The sequence below is a fragment of the Lactuca saligna genome, chromosome 6 (genome assembly GCF_052625555.1).
Source record: "Lactuca saligna cultivar CGN05327 chromosome 6, ASM5262555v1, whole genome shotgun sequence".
NCBI lineage: Eukaryota > Viridiplantae > Streptophyta > Magnoliopsida > Asterales > Asteraceae > Lactuca > Lactuca saligna.
Window position 1 is genome coordinate 182,502,352 of NC_136422.1, and position 21,462 is coordinate 182,523,813.

General features: G+C 36.7%; 1 protein-coding gene across 1 annotated transcript; it reads right to left on the reverse strand.

Annotated features, from left to right (window-relative positions):
• Positions 1 to 19,550: 19,550 nt before the first annotated feature.
• On the reverse strand, positions 19,551 to 21,234 carry LOC145000693 (small ribosomal subunit protein uS11x). Its single transcript, XM_078959955.1, has 6 exons — positions 21,121 to 21,234; positions 20,462 to 20,581; positions 20,324 to 20,369; positions 20,125 to 20,210; positions 19,915 to 20,044; positions 19,551 to 19,809 (listed from the first exon to the last, which is right to left on the reverse strand). Exons 1-6 carry the CDS (start codon positions 21,121 to 21,123, stop codon positions 19,742 to 19,744), a joined length of 453 nt encoding a protein of 150 aa, XP_078816081.1. The 5' UTR covers positions 21,124 to 21,234; the 3' UTR covers positions 19,551 to 19,741.
• Positions 21,235 to 21,462: the final 228 nt, after the last annotated feature.

The window sequence follows — 21,462 nt, forward strand, 5'->3', positions numbered from 1 at the left end:
TGGGGGATAGTTGGTGATTCAGGGTGAGAGACCGCAGTGTGGGCCGATTATGTGTTCCACAATGTAATGCTCGTAGATTAGGGCTAGTCAATTTGGAGATGATAAACATCAAAAATAACTTTTTGATGAAATATTATTTATAATGATTAATCTTAACTAAGTTATAGTATATGTTACAACGATTTCGTACATATAAAGAACGCCAAAATCCGAATTATAACGAAGAAGTTATGACCTTTCGAAGTTTCGCGACAAAACCGGCACGACACAGCGCGACGTAAAATGTGAATTTATGTTAGAGTGATATTTAGCCTTAACGGTCTAAACGAAATTCGTAGAATACGTTAAACCGTGAGCGTGCATAAAAATAACGTCCAAATCTGACTTCGTATGAGGAAGTTATGATTTTTCTAAGTTTCGACTTAGCGGTATGCAGCACGAATACTCGATTTGAGATCGAGCGGCTTTTAGCAAAACAATCTAAACGAGAATCGAAGATCTCGCTAATATTAGTGAAACGATAAAAAGATAGGCGAAAACGGACGTTGGATGAAGAAGTTATGAATTTATAACGGAGTTTTCCTGTCCCGGCCTACTAAAAATAAATAATAGAAATAAAGTCAAAATTAGCCGACGAAGTCTAAACCAAAGTTGTAGAGCGTAGTATCACCTACGCGGTAATCTAAAGAACGTCAAAAAAGGAGCTCGTATGAGGGAGATATGAATTTTTGAAGTTTATTAAATAAATTCGATATTAAATTTAAATATAAATTTCCGAAATTATCCAAAGGGGGGAGTCAGCGAACTTATCTAAGTTACGTCCAGCATAACCTTAATTACGCCCAGCGTAATTCGGTGGTGCAGCCCCTATAAAAGGGATGTGAAGGCAGCCGAGTTCTTTGCTCATTTCTTCCCTTTCTCTCGCGTTTTTGTATCGTTTTTCGTGCAAGAAATATCCCGAAGCCCCGATATCATTCCCGAGACGCGAAGCAAGTCGTAAGGCCCCGAAGATCCCGAGAAGTGAAATTCCCGAGCCGAAGCTCTGCCTGCGAGAAGCCAATTTTTGTGAAGATCTTCCAGATCTACCGAAGAATACTACTTCTACAAGTCGTAGTGTTGTCCAATCATCTTCTAATCAAGTGAGTGTGTGGTCACTTTCTTCTAACACATAAATATTAAGTATTTGCTATGAAATACGTGCTACGTGTATAATATTTTGTTGTTTATTTGAGATGATTGTGGAATGGGTGAATTATATAAGTTTTAATGAGTTAAACTATATATGTATTTTGTATCTAAAAATATGTTGGGTAGAACATGAGTAGATAAGGTTGTTAGTGGGTGATAAAAGGTCAGTTGGACCATGAGATAAAAGGATAAAGAGATAAACTTGTTTTAGATCTGGATGTATGGATCAGGTCAGGAGGTCAGTTTTAGATCCATGGGTATGGATCAAATCAAGAGGTTAGTTTTAGATCCGGGAATATGGATTAGGTAAGGAGGTAAATTTTAGATCCGGGAGTACGGATTATGTATTTTTGAATTACATGTTCATACGATAAGGTATCATGTGTATAGTCCCTTTTAGGAACGTGATTTTTATACGTGTATTGATTAAAGTATGAAATATACATATGTATGTAAAGTATTTGTTTTTGTCCGAAATACGGGTTAGATATATTTGATAATATACAACGTGCTAATCAGTTATGGTTCAATATGTGTTAAGATGTGAATATATGATATTATTACTTAAAACTTTGTGTTAAGTATAAACTAGTTAGCATTGCCTAAACGGAGTTATTATCGAAAATTGATTATAACCATTATAGGCTTGCCTAGTGATGGGTTAAGGCTTAAATAGGGATGTTTAGTTCAATTAAGTTTGGAGATTGGGTAGCCTCTTATTAAGAGTACGTGTGGTATGAGATTGATGATCGGTGGAGTATGTCCTACGTACAGAAGTACATTTTATGTACGAAGTCTTTTTCAAAGCTCTGTGTCTTGGGTGCTGCTTGTGCCAAGGTACTATTATGTTCTCGGGTACGATTCTTTCGCATACCAGAGTATTATAATGTGCCAGAAGTACTATCATGTACAAAGTCTTTTTGATAATTTTGTGTGTCGGTTACGGGAGCGTATGGGAGTACTCTATTAGTATTTCCCCATACTTTTATTTTGAGAGACCACGCCTAGGCATTGTTATCTAGATAACTACCCCTAACTTAACTTTCTTGTGGTTCTTTATTTTACGAACGCAGGTTCGTTGTGAACATATTCCATTCCCCTTAATTGATGTCTTTATTGATCCTCGTTTGCTGCCTGGGAATTTCCGAAGCAGCTTCGTTAGTTTGTGGTTCATATCGATTCCTTAGGCTAGATCTCGTAAGATCATTGTATAGGTTCAGTATGTGGGGATCGATGGGAAGGGATATATTGTTTTAGAAATATAATTTATATGTGTTTATAACATTATTGGTTTTGCAGGATCGAGATATACTTTATCATCATGTTGTTTGAACTAAGAGCTTTCATTCTCTGTGTTCCTTAGGTGATTGGGTTCACCAGGAGTATTCGAACTAAGTGTTCCTTAGATATTTGAACTTAGTATTCATCAGGGATAATTGAACTAAGTGTTCATTAGGTGTTCTTGAACTAGGTGTTCATTAATTATTGTGAATTGCATGTTCACCAGAGGTAATCTAAGAACCTTGGTAGCACTAGACATTGTGCCACTTCCTTAGGGCAATCCTTAGGAATGAATGGGAGAAGGGTAATTGGTTCTTAGGATAAATCTTTAAGAAATAAATGGAGATAATGGGGGTGGGTATTTGAATTGATTGTTTGATAATTAAATATAATAATTATATTATTGTAGGTTGAAAACCCTATATGCTCACCAGGCTCCCAAGCCTAACTCACTCAGTTTTCATTGTATTACAGGTAATGGCACTAGAGTATAAGTTGGTGGACTTGATGAGAGATTTTGGATTATAGGCCAGTAGTTATGAATAACTGTTGTAAGGTCTATTTTGTTCTGTTTATGCTTCTAGTCTGTATTGAACATGACATCCCAAAATTTTGTTATATAATGAAAATACATTTCCTTAAAGCAATGCTTTGATAATTTTTATCATATTTTGTTTTGGGAACAAATTCCGCAATTGTTTTCTTTAAAAGATTACTCTGATTTTAAAAACAAAGCATAAACAAATCGGTCTTTTCTGGCCGTGAAATTGGGGATGTCACATGCAACGAGGGCCAGACGTTATCTTCATCACGGTTGCTCGGGTTTTGTTACCTATGTCATGGATACCCGGGAAAAGGGTAAGTCGACCGTGGATGATGTGCCGATTGTGCCGGATTATCTGGATGTGTTCCCGGAGGATTTGCCTGGGGTACCTCTAGAGAGGCAGGTAGCGTTAAGGATTAATCTGGTTCGAGGAGCGGCTCTGATAGCCAAAGCACCATATCGGTTTGCTCCTCCCGAGATGCATGAGTTGTCTACACAGCTGCAGGAGCTGTTAGACAAAGGATTTATTAGGGCGACTAGTTCGCCCTGGGGAGCACCGATTCTGTTTGTGAAGAAGAATGACGGGTCTCATCGTATGTGTATCGACTACTGGGAGTTGAATAAGGTAACTGTGAAGAACTGTTATCCCCTCCCAAGGATTGATGATCTTTTCAACCAGCTTCATCATGCATCTTGGTTCTCCAAGATTTATTTGTGGTTGGGTTATCATCATATGCAGGTTCTGGATGAGGATGTGCAGAAGACAACTTTTCAGACTCGATATGGCCATTATGAGTTCGTGGTGATGCCTTTTGGGCTCACCAATGCTCCAGTCGTGTTCATGGATCTCATGAACCATGTATGCAGACCAATATCGGATAGGTTTGTGAGAGTATTTATTGATGATATATTGGTTTATTCCAAGACTCAGGAGTAGCATGAGGAGCACTTGAGGGAAGTGGTGGAGACTTTGAGGAGAGAGAGACTTTTCGTAAAGTTCTCTAAGTGCGAGTTCTGGTTATGCGAGGTGCAGTGTCTGGGACACATTGTCAACCAGAAGGGTATCATGGTCGATCCCGCCAAGGTCGAGGTCGTGATGCAATGCGAGGTTCCGAGGTCTCCATCTGAGATTCGGAGCTTCCTTGGTTTGGGTGGTTATTATCAGAGATTTATTCAGGATATCTCCAAGATCGTTGTACCCTTAACCCGACTGACCAAGAATTCGGTGACATTTTGTTGGGGGCCAGAGAAGCATGCAACTTTTGAAACTCTTAGAGAGCGGTTGTGTGAGGCGTCGATTTTGACACTGTCATAGGGTGTTGATCATTTCGTGGTTTATTGTGATGCTTCGATCATAGGTTTGGGGGCAGTGTTGATGCAGCGGGGTCGCGTGATCGCTTACGCTTCGAAGCAGTTGAAGCCTCATGAGGTGAACTATCCGACGCATGATTTGGTGTTGGGGCCTATAGTGTTCACCCTTAATATTTAGCGGCATTACCTCTATAAGGTCCAGTGTACCATCTACACGGATCATAAGATCCTGAGGTACTTGATGGACCAGTTGAATCTAAATATGAGCCAGCATCGATGGTTGGATGTGGTGAAGGATTATGATTGTGAGATCCTTTACCACCCTGAGAAGGCCAATGTGGTGGCCAATGCTCTCAGCCACAAGGCGGTTGAAGCTCTGATCATATATATATATATATATATATATATATATATATATATATATATGTGTGTGTGTGTGTGTGTGTGTGTGTTTAAGGATGACTGTGATTACTCCATTGTTGGAGCAGATTCATGAGGCTCAGGCCGAGGCTATGAAGGAAGAGCACCAGAAGAACGAGCGCATTGTGGGTTAGGTGGCTTCCTTCGAATATGATAGTCGTGGATTGTTGACCTTGCATCGGTGGGTTTGGGTTCCTTATTAGGGCGGGGTACGCCAAGTTCTGATGGAGGAGTCTTACAAGTTGAGGTTCGACATTCATCCCAAGTCGACGAAGATCTATATAGATATTTGTCCTGATTATAAGTGGCCCTGCATGAATCGGGATGTGGCCTGGTACGTGGAGCAGTGCTAGACTTGAAGGAAAGTCAAGGCCGAGCATCAGCGACCTCACGACAAGATGCAGTCGTTGGAGATTCCCATATAGAAATGGGAATACATCACTACGGATTTTATCATGAAGCTTCTCGGGACTGGGCGCGGTGTGGACCCGATTTGGGTCATCGTGGATCGATTGACCAAGAGCACACATTTCATCCCAATTCAGAAGAGTATTTCAACATAGAAGTTGGTCAAGATCTATATCAGGGAGGTGGTGGCATGTCATGGGGTGCCGGTATTAGTGGTTTCAGACAGGGGTGTTCCTTTTACTTCCAGATTTTTGAAGCAGTTTCATGACGAGTTAGGCACTCATTGTTGGGAAAAAAAAATACACGTTAGTATGGCCTTCGGACTTTTCTTGTAATGTTTATTACATATGAGGTACAATTATAGTGTGTACATTAATATTTTCCACTTTTCTTGTAATGTTTATTACATATGAGGTACAATTATAGTGTGTACATTAATATTTTCCATAATGACATATCGGGTTCCTGAACATAAATACTTGTAGTATGATGGATATGACAATTGTCCATAACTTAAGGGGTTATAATTGTGTGGTTCCAATCTCTTTTCCATAAGGTGCAATTGATGAACTTAGTATATGTATGGTAAGGAGAGAAATTGAAGAGCCTTTTCGGTTATGCTCCTACTCCTTTAAAAAACACCATGATCGTGCATCCCAATCTATCCATCAGATTATAATCTTGACGAACCATTACGGGAAGAGGAACGAATCAGTAACATGACATCACCATCTTCTTCGGTTCTCACATTTCCAAGTAAGTCAAATTATTTTCTAAATTGATCCTAATTATTTACATTGTGGTATAAGAGCAATATTTAATTGAAACCTTGGATTTTATTTTTCTTAGTTCAGTTCTTGTTGTTCACTACTCAGTTCATGTTCATCACCGAAACCCAGAAAACTAAAACCTTACTTATAGAATTTTGGGTATGTCTTTGATTATAATGGTAACAACAAATCAACAAACCATATTCTCGTATTTTATTGGGAAAATGTTGTTTTCGTTTATGCGCTGATTTTCTGAAAAGAAACCATGTTTCGTGATGTAAGTATTATCTCTGCAATTATAGAAATAATTTGTTTTGTTTCTTAAAAATAAATGATTTACGTACCTTTATGTAAGATGAGACTTAAATAGAAACATATATAGTTGTGTGAAATTTAAACGAAGAGTTAAACTTTTCGATCTGTAAGAACTTTTCATCTCTGGTTAATGGTAATGGATGATGCGTTAAAACTCAACGTGTTTAAGAAGATGTGACATCTCATTATAAACCCTAAAAATAGAGTTTCCCAAACTGACTTGGATTAAAATCATTAAATGGATTTCCGTTTTGGGTCAAAACAGTGCAATGGGCCTTCTTTTGATTCTTAGACTTAGATATTAAGGGTGCGTTTAGTTGTGGAAAAATGGACCGTTTTCCGGAAAAATTTTCCAAGAAAAATGAGAATTTTGAAAACGCGTTTAGTTTGTCTATTTTTCTAAATTTTTCACGGAAAATGAAAATTTTCCGTTTAATAAAATTACAAAGAAGTTGGAAAATTTTGGAAAACTGATAATCATTGTTTTCCATATTTTTCTAATTCCAAAATTTTTCTATAAACACACACCCACTCCACCCCATCCACCTCTACCTACCCCCCCCCCCCACACACACACACACACCCATCCGCACACACACACCAACCCACAAACACACACACACATACATACCCACTCACGCATACACACACACCAACCCACACACACACATACATACATACCCACACACACACACACCAACCCGCACACACACACACACCAACCCACACACATACACATACATACCCACCCACCCACATACACACACATACATACCCACTCCCCCCCCCCCCCCACACACACACACACCCACCCGCACACGCACACACACACACACACCAACCTCCCCCCCCCCACACACACACACACCCACAAACACACACACATACACATACATATCCATCCACACACACACACACCCACAAACATACACACACCCACCCACCCACACACACCCACCCGCACACACACACATACATACCCACCCACACACACACACACCAACCCACACACACACATACATACCCACCCTCCCACACCCACCCACATACATACATACCCCCACAAACACACACTCGCACCCCCAACCACCCAACACCATCACGACAATCACCGACCTACCATCACCACCACTGACACAATTGCCGCCGCCACCACCATCGCCTGTCATCACCGCCACCGCCGCCGACCCACTACCGTCACCGCCCCCACCCACACCTTACCACCGCTACCGTTTTTTAAAAATGAAAACCGATAGAAAAATACACATCTAAACACGTTTTCTAATTTTCTAAAACTGAAAATGAAAAATGAATAAGTTTAACTAAACACGTTTTCTAAATTTTTCAATGAAAAATGAAAACGGAAAACGAAAATCGAAAAGGGAAAAAAAAAAACGAAAAATGAAAACTGTTTTTCCGTAACTAAACGCAACCTAAATATTTGTCTTCAAGTTCATGTTCTCGTAATGGGCCATATGCCTCTCATTTTGATTGGTTTTAAAATTATCCATCATTAATTGTATTCGTACGTTACAATTTTTTATGGGTAATATATATGGGTGAAATATTGACGAAAGAAGGATTTCCCACCTCTGTATTTTATTGACATAAATGATTTTATAAGAGACAAAAACAATCAATTTGCTCGGGATAATCAATTCCTTTTGCCACCGTAAGAATAGGATAATTGTTTTTATTTGCCTTCGCGATGAAACATGTATCAATGTCTTCATCTGTTTAATAGGGCTTAAATAAAGGGCGTGTATTTGGTTTTGTTATGGATTATTGTATTGCACATAAAGTATTTTTTTCCCTAAATCTTAGTATGTTTCAAAAGTTGCCACTTAATTGTTCATGTAGAATGTATATACTTTGAATGGGATGTCTAAGTTTTAATTTGTTATTGTAATAACTTTAGACACTTTAATTGATATCTATTACACAATATCCTTTTCTTGACAAAGTGTTTATCGAAACAACAAATTGCAACTTTGATAAATTTTTAATTTCTTTTATAAATGACAAGTGGTAACTTTGACGTTAGCTTAAGTTACTGGACCAAAGAAAGGTTACTTAAGTTTTGACATTGGAGTTGATTAAACACCACATTAAACAATTGTTTGAGTTATTATTCAAGGAACCCAAATGTTAATTGAATAAAGACACATGCAATGAATTTTAAGCATAAATTGCATAAATATTGTATTTCTGTCCAAAGGTGATTGCAATGTTTATGTAGCGTAGTATAACTTTTAGGACGCCATAACATTCAATTGTTGGTCTAGCTAAAGCGAAACTGATAATTGAATAAGGTGTCTATAAAATCTATCATTTTGGTGTTAGTGATAAGTACATTGATATGTTTATTCTGTTATCCTGTTCAATTGTATCAGTTATTTCCTTACATACATTTAATTAAAGCATAGTAATAAGAAGGAAAATACGTGTGCAGTGATAAACAAATTTTAGTAAGGTCCAAAGTTCAAGTGAAAGTACAAGTATGTTCGACAATAAACCATCGCAAATTATGTCATAAGAAACAACATAGTTTACATTCGTAAAATGGCTTATGAAGAAATGTAACTCATATACTTTATGATTTATGAGTCCTTTAATCTTGATGTCCCTATAAATAAATGCAAATTGACTTCTACTCATTGGTATATGTATGCATTTCATTATAGGATTCCATACTATCCAAAAATTGGATATTAATCAAAGAACAATCAAGTGGGGAGTGGTGATGACTTAAACATAGAAGTGGTGACCTACCTTCATTATATATTTTTAGACGGTCGTTGTTGTTTAAGTCTTAGTAATACTCTTTATGTATAGAGTATATCTTGAAACTTATTATTTGTATCTAAGTTAGCGAAAGTTGGCTATACTTTTATGTTATGATACAATGATGTGACTATTGTTTCAATTCCCATATGTTGCATATGGCAATCACTTTTGGAATCTTTACTGTCATGTAATGATAATTTGAACGAACAGAATTGAGAAGTGGAGACTTCATCTATGTTGTGTTGTGGCGTTAACGATTAGGACACATGCAACATAATAAGATGATACCTCTCATAAAATATGAAGATTCACTGTAACTTCACTTATAGAGATTTAATAAATTAGTTAAGTGTATAAAAAGGAGTAAGGAAATATCCATCAAAAAGTATGAGATTACTAAATTTCATCCTCATCGAAATTACATGGACCTTTTCAAGCGTACATAAGTAGTGGTAAATCAAATATAACTTCTATGTATGATTACTCGTGTTACATGTATCATTACCTGACGAATGAAAGTCCGAATCTCCAAAATGCTTAAAACCTTTAGAGTCGGATTTGACAACTAAGTTAACCCGAAAATAAAATAGTGGGATTGTACATGGGAGGTGTATATTATGTTAGGCATAGAATGAGCACCTATATCTTTCTTTGATGTATTTTTAATTGTATTATTAACCAATACATGTCACCCTAAGTAGGAATAGAACATTAATGGTGCGAAGTATGCTTGAAAACACTACCTTTCCTTATTTTCTATGGACCGAGGCATTAAAACGATGTTCCATATCTTGAATAGATTTCCTTTGAATGATGTTCCTAAAATCAATTAAGATTTTGACGTGAGGAAACCAAACTTAAGATGTGAGGTTATCCGACCAAAGCAAAACTCTATAATTCTCAAATCACAAAAACTCGACATGAAATCCATAAATTGTTGCTTCATGGGTTGTCTTGAACAGTCTAAAGTCTATCGATTTTATGCTTTCATCACATGGTACCTGAATTTTAGAAATGAAGCATACCATATTTCATGAGAATGTAAAAATCAATGGGAGTGGTTTATTGAGGGATTTTGACCTCCAGGAATCTTTAACTATAATTCAAGTTCCCATTATGATTAGCACTTTATTATGAGACTCAACTTTTGCCTTATGGGAAGGACTCTTAAAGTAAAAGGGAAAATGAAACACCACAAAACGAACCCACCTAATAGATTGGCATTGAAATTCATGAAACTCTATAGCCTACAAGACATTGTCTATGACGTAGGTGGCCCGTGAATCTTAACTCTTACATGCGGTCGGTCCTAACATAGATAATGATACCATAACTTGTGATCAAGTGGAATGAAGCTATGATTGAAGAGCTTAATTCAATGTAAAGGGATGATGTTTGGGAACTTGCTCAATTACCAAAGGGTTTCACACCCATAGGATGTAAGTATGTCTTTAAGAATAAACTGAATCTCAAATGATTGACCTCGGACGACATAAAGCTTGTTTGGTCGCTAAATGGTTTTCACAAAAGGAGATTATTTATTACCAAGAAATGTTTTCATCCATTTTTATAAATGACTTCTTTAGGATCGTAATGGCCCTTGTAGCTCATTTTGATTTATAGCTACGCTAAATGCATGTCAAATTGTTTTCTTAACATGGATTTACATAAAATTGTACATATAACCCAACTAAAATGTTTAAATTATAAGGGTCAAGAACATCCAAACCTAGGGAATCAATATATAGGCTAATCAGGCTTCTTGTCAATTGTACCTCAAAATTAGTGGGAGGAAATGTTATCATGCTTGTTACATATATATATATATATATATATATATATATATATATATATATATATATATATATATATATATATATATATATTAGCGAGTAATAACATTGATATGTTACATTGATCAAAACACTTGTTGCCATATAACCTCAATATGAATGATCTTGTTGAAGCCTTGTGTGCTATCGACATCAAGATAAAAGGGCCTTAGAATTGGCCTAAAAGGGATATATCGAGTGTTTAGCAAGTCAATATAACATGCAACAATGATTCCCTTCAATTTTCCATGTAGTTAAGGAAGTATTTTTTTTCCTTGGTTTACTAAGGTAGAATGACATCAATTGAAGTCAATAAATTAGGCATTAGTAGTCGGAAGATTTCTGTATGCTTGAGTTTGTACTAGTTCAAAATCAATTATGTTACCGGTATCCTATGTTGTTATTAAATCAAAATATAGATCACTAAACAACTACCAAGAAAATTTTGCGATATTTCATGGGACTAATGTGACATCCCCAAAATCACGGCCAGAAAAGACCGATTTTGTTTATGCTTTATGAAAATCAGAGTACTTCATTTTATAAAAAAGTTGCGGAATTTGTTCCCAGAAAAACACGATAAATACGTTATTAAAACATTTTCGAAGAAACGTATTTTTATTCATCTTAAAACGTTTGGGATGTCATCGTTAATACAGAAACATAAGCATAAACAGAACTTACAATTATTTACACTAGTGATCTACATCTCTTTAAATCTCTCAGTGTAATGTCACTTCATTTCGTCACCTGTGATATACATAAACTGAGTGGGTCAGGTTGGGAAACCTGGTGAGTACATAGGGTTTTCAACCCACAATAATATAATTATTATGTTTAATCAAGCAAGCAATTAAACCCAATTACCCATCCCCATTATGTTCTTTACTCTTAAGGATTTAACCTAAGGGTCGTCTATCCTGCATTCGTTTATTCCGAAGTCCCTTACTTCCAGGGTCATAGGACTGACAGTAAATCCATAGCTGCCAATGTTCATTCGTAAAGCACTAATTCCATAGTTGCTATATCTTACTCATCGGGTACTAAATCCATAGCTACCAACGCTCAACAGGTACTAAGTCCATAGCTACCAATTCCTACAGGTACTAAATCCATAGCTACCAGTGTCTAACTAATAGGTACTAAGTCCATAGCTAACAACTCCTAAGAGGTACTAAATCCATAGCTACCAACGTCTGACAGGTACTAAGTCCATAGCTACCGGTGTTTGTCCCATAGGCACTAAGTCTATAGCTGCCAATGTATACTCACATCGTCTTCTATCTCTCATCATTCATCTACCCATCTCATACCCAACATATTCGTATATATAAAATACGTATACAGTTTAAATCCTTTAAAACATGTATAAAACGTTCATCCAGTATAGACAGCAAGTATTCAGATAATATGCACACATAGCACGTAGTTTATATAAAATACTTCATATCTATGTGTAAGATGAAAGGGACTATGCACTCACAACACGTAAATTATATAATAAATACTTCATATCTATGTGTGAGATGAAAGAGACCATGCACTCACCTGAGTAGGTGGTGACTCAGCACTCGGACAGCGCTTCGATACTCTCAAAACGATATTCCTTCGATAAAACCTAGTACCAGTACCACTAGGGTTTAGTCTAACGATAACCGTGACTAATTAATAGTCTAGCTATTATTATTATTATATAAGCGTTAAATAACACTCAATATAACTCATAATAATAGCCCAAATAATTATTTTAAGGTCCTAATAATGTTACTATAATTAATTAGAAGCTATATTAAAACTAGCGTAGGCGTAGCTCACTTACAGCGGGTTTTTCGCAAAACCGGGCTTCGCTGGAGTAGCGTTTCCCGAGCCGAAAGGCTCTTTTCTCTGAGCCATCGGGTGCTCCGGGGCTTCCTCCTCGTGCTAGGGAGTTACCCTAGGCTTTTAGGGGGGTTAGGGGGCTTAGAGAGAGAGTTTAGAGAGAGAAAGAAGAGGGGTGAGGGGTGAGGAAATGAGGGAACCCGACACCTCTATTTATAGGGGTGCTGACTGGTCTACTCGCCGAGTAGGGGGGACCTACTCACCGAGTTGGTCCATGTGGTGGCCTTCTGGTGGTGCCACGTGTCCAATTCCGGTGGTGCCACGTCACCCCCTATCGCGTATCAGCCTTCAAACTTAGAAAAATCATAACTTTCGCATACGAGCTCCGTTTTCGACGTTCTTTATATCCACGCGTAGGTAAAATCAAGATCTACAACTTTCGTTTAGACTCCGTCAGCTAATTCTCGATCGATCTCAAATTTAACAGTAGGAGGCGTTTAGACTGTTAAATGACTGCGAAGAGTTCATAACTCCTTCATCCGGACTCCGTTTTCGTCTGTCTTTTTACCGTTGAGTTCCTATTAATGAGACCTTCAACTCTCATTTAGGTCGCGTAAGCCAAAAACCGCTCGAACTAAAATTCGAGTTTCGGGCCGTGCACTGCTAAGCCGAATCTTAGAAAAATCATAACTTCTTTATACGAAGTCAGATTTGGGCGTTCTTTTTATCGATATTCTTAGTTTAACATATTCTACGACTTTTGTTTAGATTGCTAAGGCTAAAAAGTCTTCTATCGTAAATTCACTATTTACGTCTCCCGGTGCCGTGCCGGTTTTGCCGTAAAACTTCGGCAGGCCATAGCTTCTTCGTTATAGCTCGGATTTCGGCATTCTTTATATGTACGGAAACCTTGAGACATATTCCACAACTTGTTTAAGATTATTTATTCTAAATAATCTTTTGTCGAAAAGTCGTTTTCGACCCCTATTGCCTCTAATTTGATTAGCTCGGATCTGCGGGCGTTACAATTATCTCCCCCTTAGGATGATTACGTCCCGGAATCATCAACGAAACAGGGTTCACATGATAACTCCATTTGTTATCTATTCATCCTAAGTCATAACTTCGATGTTTCTTCGAACGTGTATCTAACTCTTAGACTCCTTGACTACAGGCGGTGCTCGATCTTGGATACGCTCTCTATCTCGCGTTAGACTCCAAATTATGACCTTCAAGTCACAATATCGATCCTCACTGGATACGAACTTAAGATAAGTTCTTTTATTAATACAATGGACCGATGTGTCATATTCTAATGACCTCTCATCGTATGTTGCAATGCTCAGACTCAGGTCTGTTAGAGTCAAATTCCAGAACAGTCTATACCTTCCTTCATGTTCTAGTCACATCTAGAAAGGTAGCATCTCTAGCAACCATCTTCTTTTAACAACGAGTGCGATACTTCTATTGATCGCTTTGATTTCAATCGTTTGATTTAAGTCGGACGCTACATCAAACTTGGTTCTCTGAACCACGTAACATACTCATCGTAGTCGGACTCAATTCGATATGACCACTAGGGTCGGAATATCAAAAATCGTCTTATTCATTACCGAAACAATGGTAACAACACACTTGAATAAATCGAAATCAATTACTAGTTTCTTGGTAACCTTGTGACTTTCCCTGATCCAAGCGTGAGTCCTGTGCTTCCGGTAGTATATGCATCTACTACCTTTCACACCTACTCATACTCGTCCCAAGTATTGTCTCGCAGTTTTCCCAAGTTATTATCACAAAAAAAAATTTAACACATAAAAATGTGTCCAAACAATCACAAAATTTTCCCTAGACTCTACTAGGACTTCTTCTATGCGTATCTTCAATCATCAATTCTGCTTCAGCTCGGTGGAAATACCATACGATGGGTCATGTTCATGAATTACGCCAATCATTCCATCATCCTGCCAATCGAAGGTGTACTTCGGACATACTGTACTCCTCTAAACGTACAACATGACATATTCTAAAGGCAAGATACCACTCTTATGATATCTTCCGATAGGTGTCATTCACTATCGTAAGTCTTTTCATTTCCTCCACTTACTCAATTCTCTATGAGTCCTTATCATGACATTCTATTTTCCAAAGCAAGCGTTTGGTGTATCGAGACGAGAGTATAGATAGAGGAAGAATTAGACGCGTATTCCTCCTTATTACTCCAAAAAGTTACACGCCAGTTCTAATATCGCCAGATCCGGTCGGCAACAGACCATAGATCCGATCATATAATGCATATCATAAATCATTTAGCACATAAAAGCATGTTAGGAATTTTCCCTAAATAAGCTAGTGCTTGTGTCTATTCAGGTGTATTACCTAAATTTTATTAAACACACTCCTCACAATCATTGCTTAGCATTCTAAGTTTAAGTCTACAAATAAATCCATATTCCTAGTTCGCTTAAACTAATGCTCTGATACCAACTGTGACATCCCCAAAATCACGGCCAGAAAAGACCGATTTTGTTTATGCTTTATGAAAATCAGAGTACTTCATTTTATAAAAAGGTTGCGGAATTTGTTCCCAGAAAAACACGATAAATACGTTATTAAAACATTTTCGAAGAAACGTATTTTTATTCATCTTAAAACGTTTGGGATGTCATCGTTAATACAGAAACATAAGCATAAACAGAACTTACAATTATTTACACTAGTGATCTACATCTCTTTAAATCTCTCAGTGTAATGTCACTTCATTTCGTCACTTGTGATATACATAAACTGAGTGGGTCAGGTTGGGAAACCTGGTGAGTACATAGGGTTTTCAACCCACAATAATATAATTATTATGTTTAATCAAGCAAGCAATTAAACCCAATTACCCATCCCCATTATGTTCTTTACTCTTAAGGATTTAACCTAAGGGTCGTCTATCCTGCATTCGTTTATTCCGAAGTCCCTTACTTCCAGGGTCATAGGATTGACACTAAATCCATAGCTGCCAATGTTCATTCGTAAAACACTAATTCCATAGCTGCTATATCTTACTCATCGGGTACTAAATCCATAGCTACCAACGCTCAACAGGTACTAAGTCCATAGCTACCAATTCCTACAGGTACTAAATCCATAGCTACCAGTGTCTAACTAATAGGTACTAAGTCCATAGCTACCAACTCCTAAGAGGTACTAAATCCATAGCTACCAACGTCTGACAGGTACTAAGTCCATAGCTACCGGTGTTTGTCCCATAGGCACTAAGTCTATAGCTGCCAATGTATACTCACATCGTCTTCTATCTCTCATCATTCATCTACCCATCTCATACCCAACATATTCGTATATATAAAATACGTATACAGTTTAAATCCTTTAAAACATGTATAAAACGTTCATCCAGTATAGACAGCAAGTATTCAGATAATATGCACACATAGCACGTAGTTTATATAAAATACTTCATATCTATGTGTAAGATGAAAGGGACTATGCACTCACAACACGTAAATTATATAATAAATACTTCATATCTATGTGTGAGATGAAAGAGACCATGCACTCACCTGAGTAGGTGGTGACTCAGCACTCGGACAGCGCTTCGATACTCTCAAAACGATATTCCTTCGATAAAACCTAGTACCAGTACCACTAGGGTTTAGTCTAACGATAACCGTGACTAATTAATAGTCTAGCTATTATTATTATTATATAAGCGTTAAATAACACTCAATATAACTCATAATAATAGCCCAAATAATTATTTTAAGGTCCTAATAATGTTACTATAATTAATTAGAAGCTATATTAAAACTAGCGTAGGCGTAGCTCACTTACAGCGGGTTTTTCGCAAAACCGGGCTTCGCTGGAGCAGCGTTTCCCGAGCCGAAAGGCTCTTTTCTCTGAGCCATCGGGTGCTCCGGGGCTTCCGCCTTGTGCTAAGGAGTTACCCTAGGCTTTTAGGGGGGTTAGGGGGCTTAGAGAGAGAGTTTAGAGAGAGAAAGAAGAGGGGTGAGGGGTGAGGAAATGAGGGAACCCGACACCTCTATTTATAGGGGTGCTGACTGGTCTACTCGCCGAGTAGGGGGGACCTACTCGCCGAGTTGGTCCATGTGGTGGCCTTCTGGTGGTGCCACGTGTCCAATTCCGGTGGTGTCACGTCACCCCCTATCGCGTATCAGCCTTCAAACTTAGAAAAATCATAACTTTCGCATACGAGCTCCGTTTTCGACGTTATTTATATCCACACGTAGGTAAAATCAAGATCTACAACTTTTGTTTAGACTCCGTCAGCTAATTCTCGACCGATCTCAAATTTAACAGTAGGAGGCGTTTAGACTGTTAAATGACCGCGAAGAGTTCATAACTCCTTCATCCATACTCCGTTTTCGTCTGTCTTTTTACCGTTGAGTTCCTATTAATGAGACCTTCAACTCTCATTTAGGTCGCGTAAGCCAAAAACCGCTCGAACTAAAATTCGAGTTTCGGGCCGTGCACTGCTAAGCCGAATCTTAGAAAAATCATAACTTCTTCATACGAAGTCAGATTTGGGCGTTCTTTTTATCGATGTTCTTAGTTTAACATATTCTACGACTTTTGTTTAGATTGCTAAGGCTAAAAAGTCTTCTATCGTAAATTCACTATTTACGTCTCCCGGTGCCGTACCGGTTTTGCCGTAAAACTTCGGTGGGCCATAACTTCTTCGTTATAGCTCGGATTTCGGCATTCTTTATATGTACGGAAACCTTGAGACATATTCCACAACTTGTTTAAGATTATTTAGAATAAATAATCTTTTGTCGAAAAGTCGTTTTCGACCCCTATTGCCTCTAATTTGACTAGCCCGGATATGCGGGCGTTACAACTAATATTTACAAACTCGTTTATAAAAGGAGCTATAACTTAAAAGTGATATGTTTTCAGACTAACTTTGCAAAATAGAAAGATAAAGAGTCATTATTGGGATACATACTTATCTTATCAGTTGGTCGATATTATGGAAGAGTCCTAATCAAAATTTGAAGCCTACATCAACTATGATAATGATGGCGAAATTTGGTGTCATATATAATACAATTAGTCATGTAATTTTGTTGGGAAATTTAATTACAAAACTCATAATTGTAGATTCCATTTTAAGGCTGTTAAAAGAAACTTTATTGTTATAATCTTTCCCTCTAAGCTTTTCCACTAGCAATAATTAAAGTGGAGAGGGGCTTTACCTCGATACAAAAAACATGTTCGTATGAGAGCAAATTGAGGAGAATGATGTTTGTATCGAGCACATCAACACTTATAACTTGCTAGTGGATCCGATAACGAAAGTTCTACCACCCAAAACACTTAATCATTTCTACGGTATGGGCTTAAGGGTAGATCTATTATAATATAATTCTAGCATAGTGTTTTGATGGAACTTTTAAATTTTAATTTTAATTTTAATTTTATTTATTCAAGTACTTAATTATTATTTCTCCATAATATGCAATTTATCTATATTAATAACGTGTGCACACTTAATTTTTATATAGTCAAATGTATGACATTACCACTTAAATCTAACGTCATTTGGCTTAAATTAATCGTAAGTCTCATATGAAACACTAAAATATGATCGGTGGAGGTCTTGTGTCTAAAAACGGCATGTTAGGGTGTACTTTTCTGCTTTTGGTGCTAATATGAAACATGGTGAATATAACTTGGCCAATACAATAAAACATTTATACAAATAGTCACTCGGCTAATTGGGAGAATTTGGGAAAAAAATACCCGTTAGTATGGCCTTCGGACTATTCGTGTTTATTATTATTATTTTCCTTAGATTATTTTTATATTAATATCCGGGATATACTTAAACACCATCAATGATCCTCTTCACCACCACCATCACAGCATCACTACCATCATATGACCATCATCACCATTAACCATTGAGAAAACACAAATCAAGTAAAAAATAGAACTCTACTTGAACGTAAATCTAAAAACAAAAGCAGAAAACATGAAGAAAAAAATCTAAAATATGATAACATTATTTATATCTCTAAATAAGAAAACCTGCATTTGTGTCAAAATACCAAAACATGAGCATTCAACCAAATACCTAATCTATCACCTATGAAAATTCAACAAAATTTGCAATCTTAAATACCTTCAAAAAAAAAAAAGCTTGGACCTTAAGTCTCTAATATGGAATTGAGAAAAGCTTTGAAGTTTGAACGACACGAAAACTAAACTGATAATGTTTTTTAAAAATTTTAAATAAAGTAAAAGGATCCAAAACCAAAACTATAAGTAAAATTTTAAATAAAGTAAAAGGAAAACAATTATTAATATTTGTATTCATTGCAGAAATAATCCAAGAATACTAAGAGGCGACTATCTTATGGATAAATATCTTTTACTTGTTTCATCTGTGAATATAGCCAAGTTAGTCTTTGTAGATTTTCATATCCATTTGAACTTGAAATATACTGGAAAGTAAAAAATAAAAAACCTAATTATAGAACTATGACTATGATTGAATGATAGGTGATAAAGGTACATTCGAGGGCTTAACTGCATAATTATAAAAATGCGATGGAATGATTGCGGCTCAAATCAATGAATTACAAAATGTACCTTGACACTCGAGAAGTCAATGCTGTACCTAAAGCCTATTTATTTTTAGAACAGCAAAATATGTAAAAAAAAAAATACAAAAGTAAAACCCGAGGGGCAAAATTGTCAGACAAAAACAGATAGTCATCTCTTTAAAGCCTCAAAAGTAAACCTCAGATGATAAACCAAAACCCAAACCCAAACCCAGCTATAAAGCTTTAAATATCAGTTTAAAAGTAGTTAATTTTTTGTTTTATAACATCTGATCCATACTTGCCAGTTGAAACATAAAACTTAAATAATAACCATCAGTTCCACAAAATTTAGGTAATTAATAGTAGTAAACTCAGCCTTGTCATATTATCAATCAGACAATTACTAACAAAACATATCTCTTGAAATGTAAACAAAAAAACTGGTTCAAACATGAAACTTTTATCCATTTGTTTGGTAAAAGATCCCAATCACAACCTCCTTCCTCTCCTTCCACCCTTTCTACGTGTACTGTCAGTTGGAATTGGAGTCACGTCCTCTGCAATCACATTATAAGTTGAATTAGAATAATCATGGAATGTAATCTCAGATTCCATTCCAACCTACCAAAACATAATTTAATTTGGAATATATATTTATTTACCAATGCGACCGATCTTCATGCCAGAACGAGCAAGAGCTCTGAGGGCAGATTGGGCACCTGGGCCAGGTGTCTTTGTCTTGTTACCTCCAGTTGCCCTCAACTTTATGTGAAGAGCATTTATGCCAAGTTCCTATAAATCATAAATCAACCAAAAAACCTTTTAAGCATTTTGCAATTCTTGATTTAAAGAACTGAAAAAAGAAAATAAACCTTGCATCTTTGGGAGACATCCTGTGCTGCAAGCATAGCTGCATAGGGTGACGACTCATCCCTGTCAGCCTTCACCTTCATCCCACCTGGTATACATATACAAAATAAGTAAAAAATATTATTTGCAGCTAGAAATTGATGATGATGATGATGATGATGATGATGATGATGATGATGATGATGATGATGATGATGATACCTGTAATCCGCACCATGGTTTCCCTTCCAGAGATATCAGTCACATGCTGCAAAACACACAAAAAGAATAGACACATTATACATCCATACAAATACTAATCTTGAAAACAAAGAAATCATATAAACCATTGCTTATTACAATGAAGGTGTCATTGAAGGATGCAAAGATGTGTGCTACACCAAATACAAGCTCTCCTTCACGAGTAGCAGGTCCAAGAGTGACATTTTCTTCCTTTGGTTCCCGAACCTTTCTTTTAGACTATCAAAATCAAACAAAACACCACAATCAGATATTAATTAATAACGAATAATTCCTTTTCAAGGGGTATCTGTTAAAGGATGAACAACTACATTAGTTCCCTAAAAGAGACCAATTTACCCGAACCCATAGACTGATCACCTGTTTGTGTTCTTATTATAAATGCAATGACATGAAGTAAATTTAGAAGATGATGCAAAGATATCCTAGATACACAAAATATCTATATTCAACCAATTAGCTGCCTCGCGTATGTAATGTATGTCGAGACCAAAACATTTTTACGATATAATCTAACGAATATGTGCCTAAAATCACATATAGCTACTATATTTCACTTCATCTATAATTCACAAAAGGAAAACTTTCCTAAAGATCACAGATACATAGGACTGAAATAAAATGTCGCTAATTTTAACAATTCCAATCTACTCGAATCATTACGTTATGTTTACAAGCTTCAATCAAAGACAATCCACGACGTTTTAACAAGTAACTCCAAAGACTCACAGATCAATTGCGAAATAGAGATTCATTACCATGGCTGCGTTTTCCTTCTTCCTCCTCTCTCTCACTCTATCGCAAAAGTTATGTCCGATGGCAGGTAGGGTGGATTTAGGGTTTTGTGTTATTTAAACGAAAAAGAAAAAAACTTGGGTTGGATTAGGACGATTTGGGCCCGATGATTGTAAGTGTATTGGGTCAAGTTATAAAAAGAAATTCGATAATTTTAATAATAGAAAATTTGTTGTGTTATTAAAACGCAAAACAAAAACCGGAAAACAAAGTAGTTGATTTGAGGGAATATGTTACGGATAATTACTTAAGGATGGTATCTATGGTATGGGTAATTTGTATGTTAGGTTTCTAATTTATTTTTT

Bases quoted from the DNA above. Each gene is read 5' to 3' on its own strand.
- LOC145000693 (XM_078959955.1), bottom strand. The intron at 20,370-20,461 runs GTAATAAGCAAT...TGTGTTTTGCAG, and splicing joins CCTTCAATGACACCTTCATT to CATGTGACTGATATCTCTGG. The intron at 20,211-20,323 runs GTATCATCATCA...TATGTATACCAG, and splicing joins AACCATGGTGCGGATTACAG to GTGGGATGAAGGTGAAGGCT.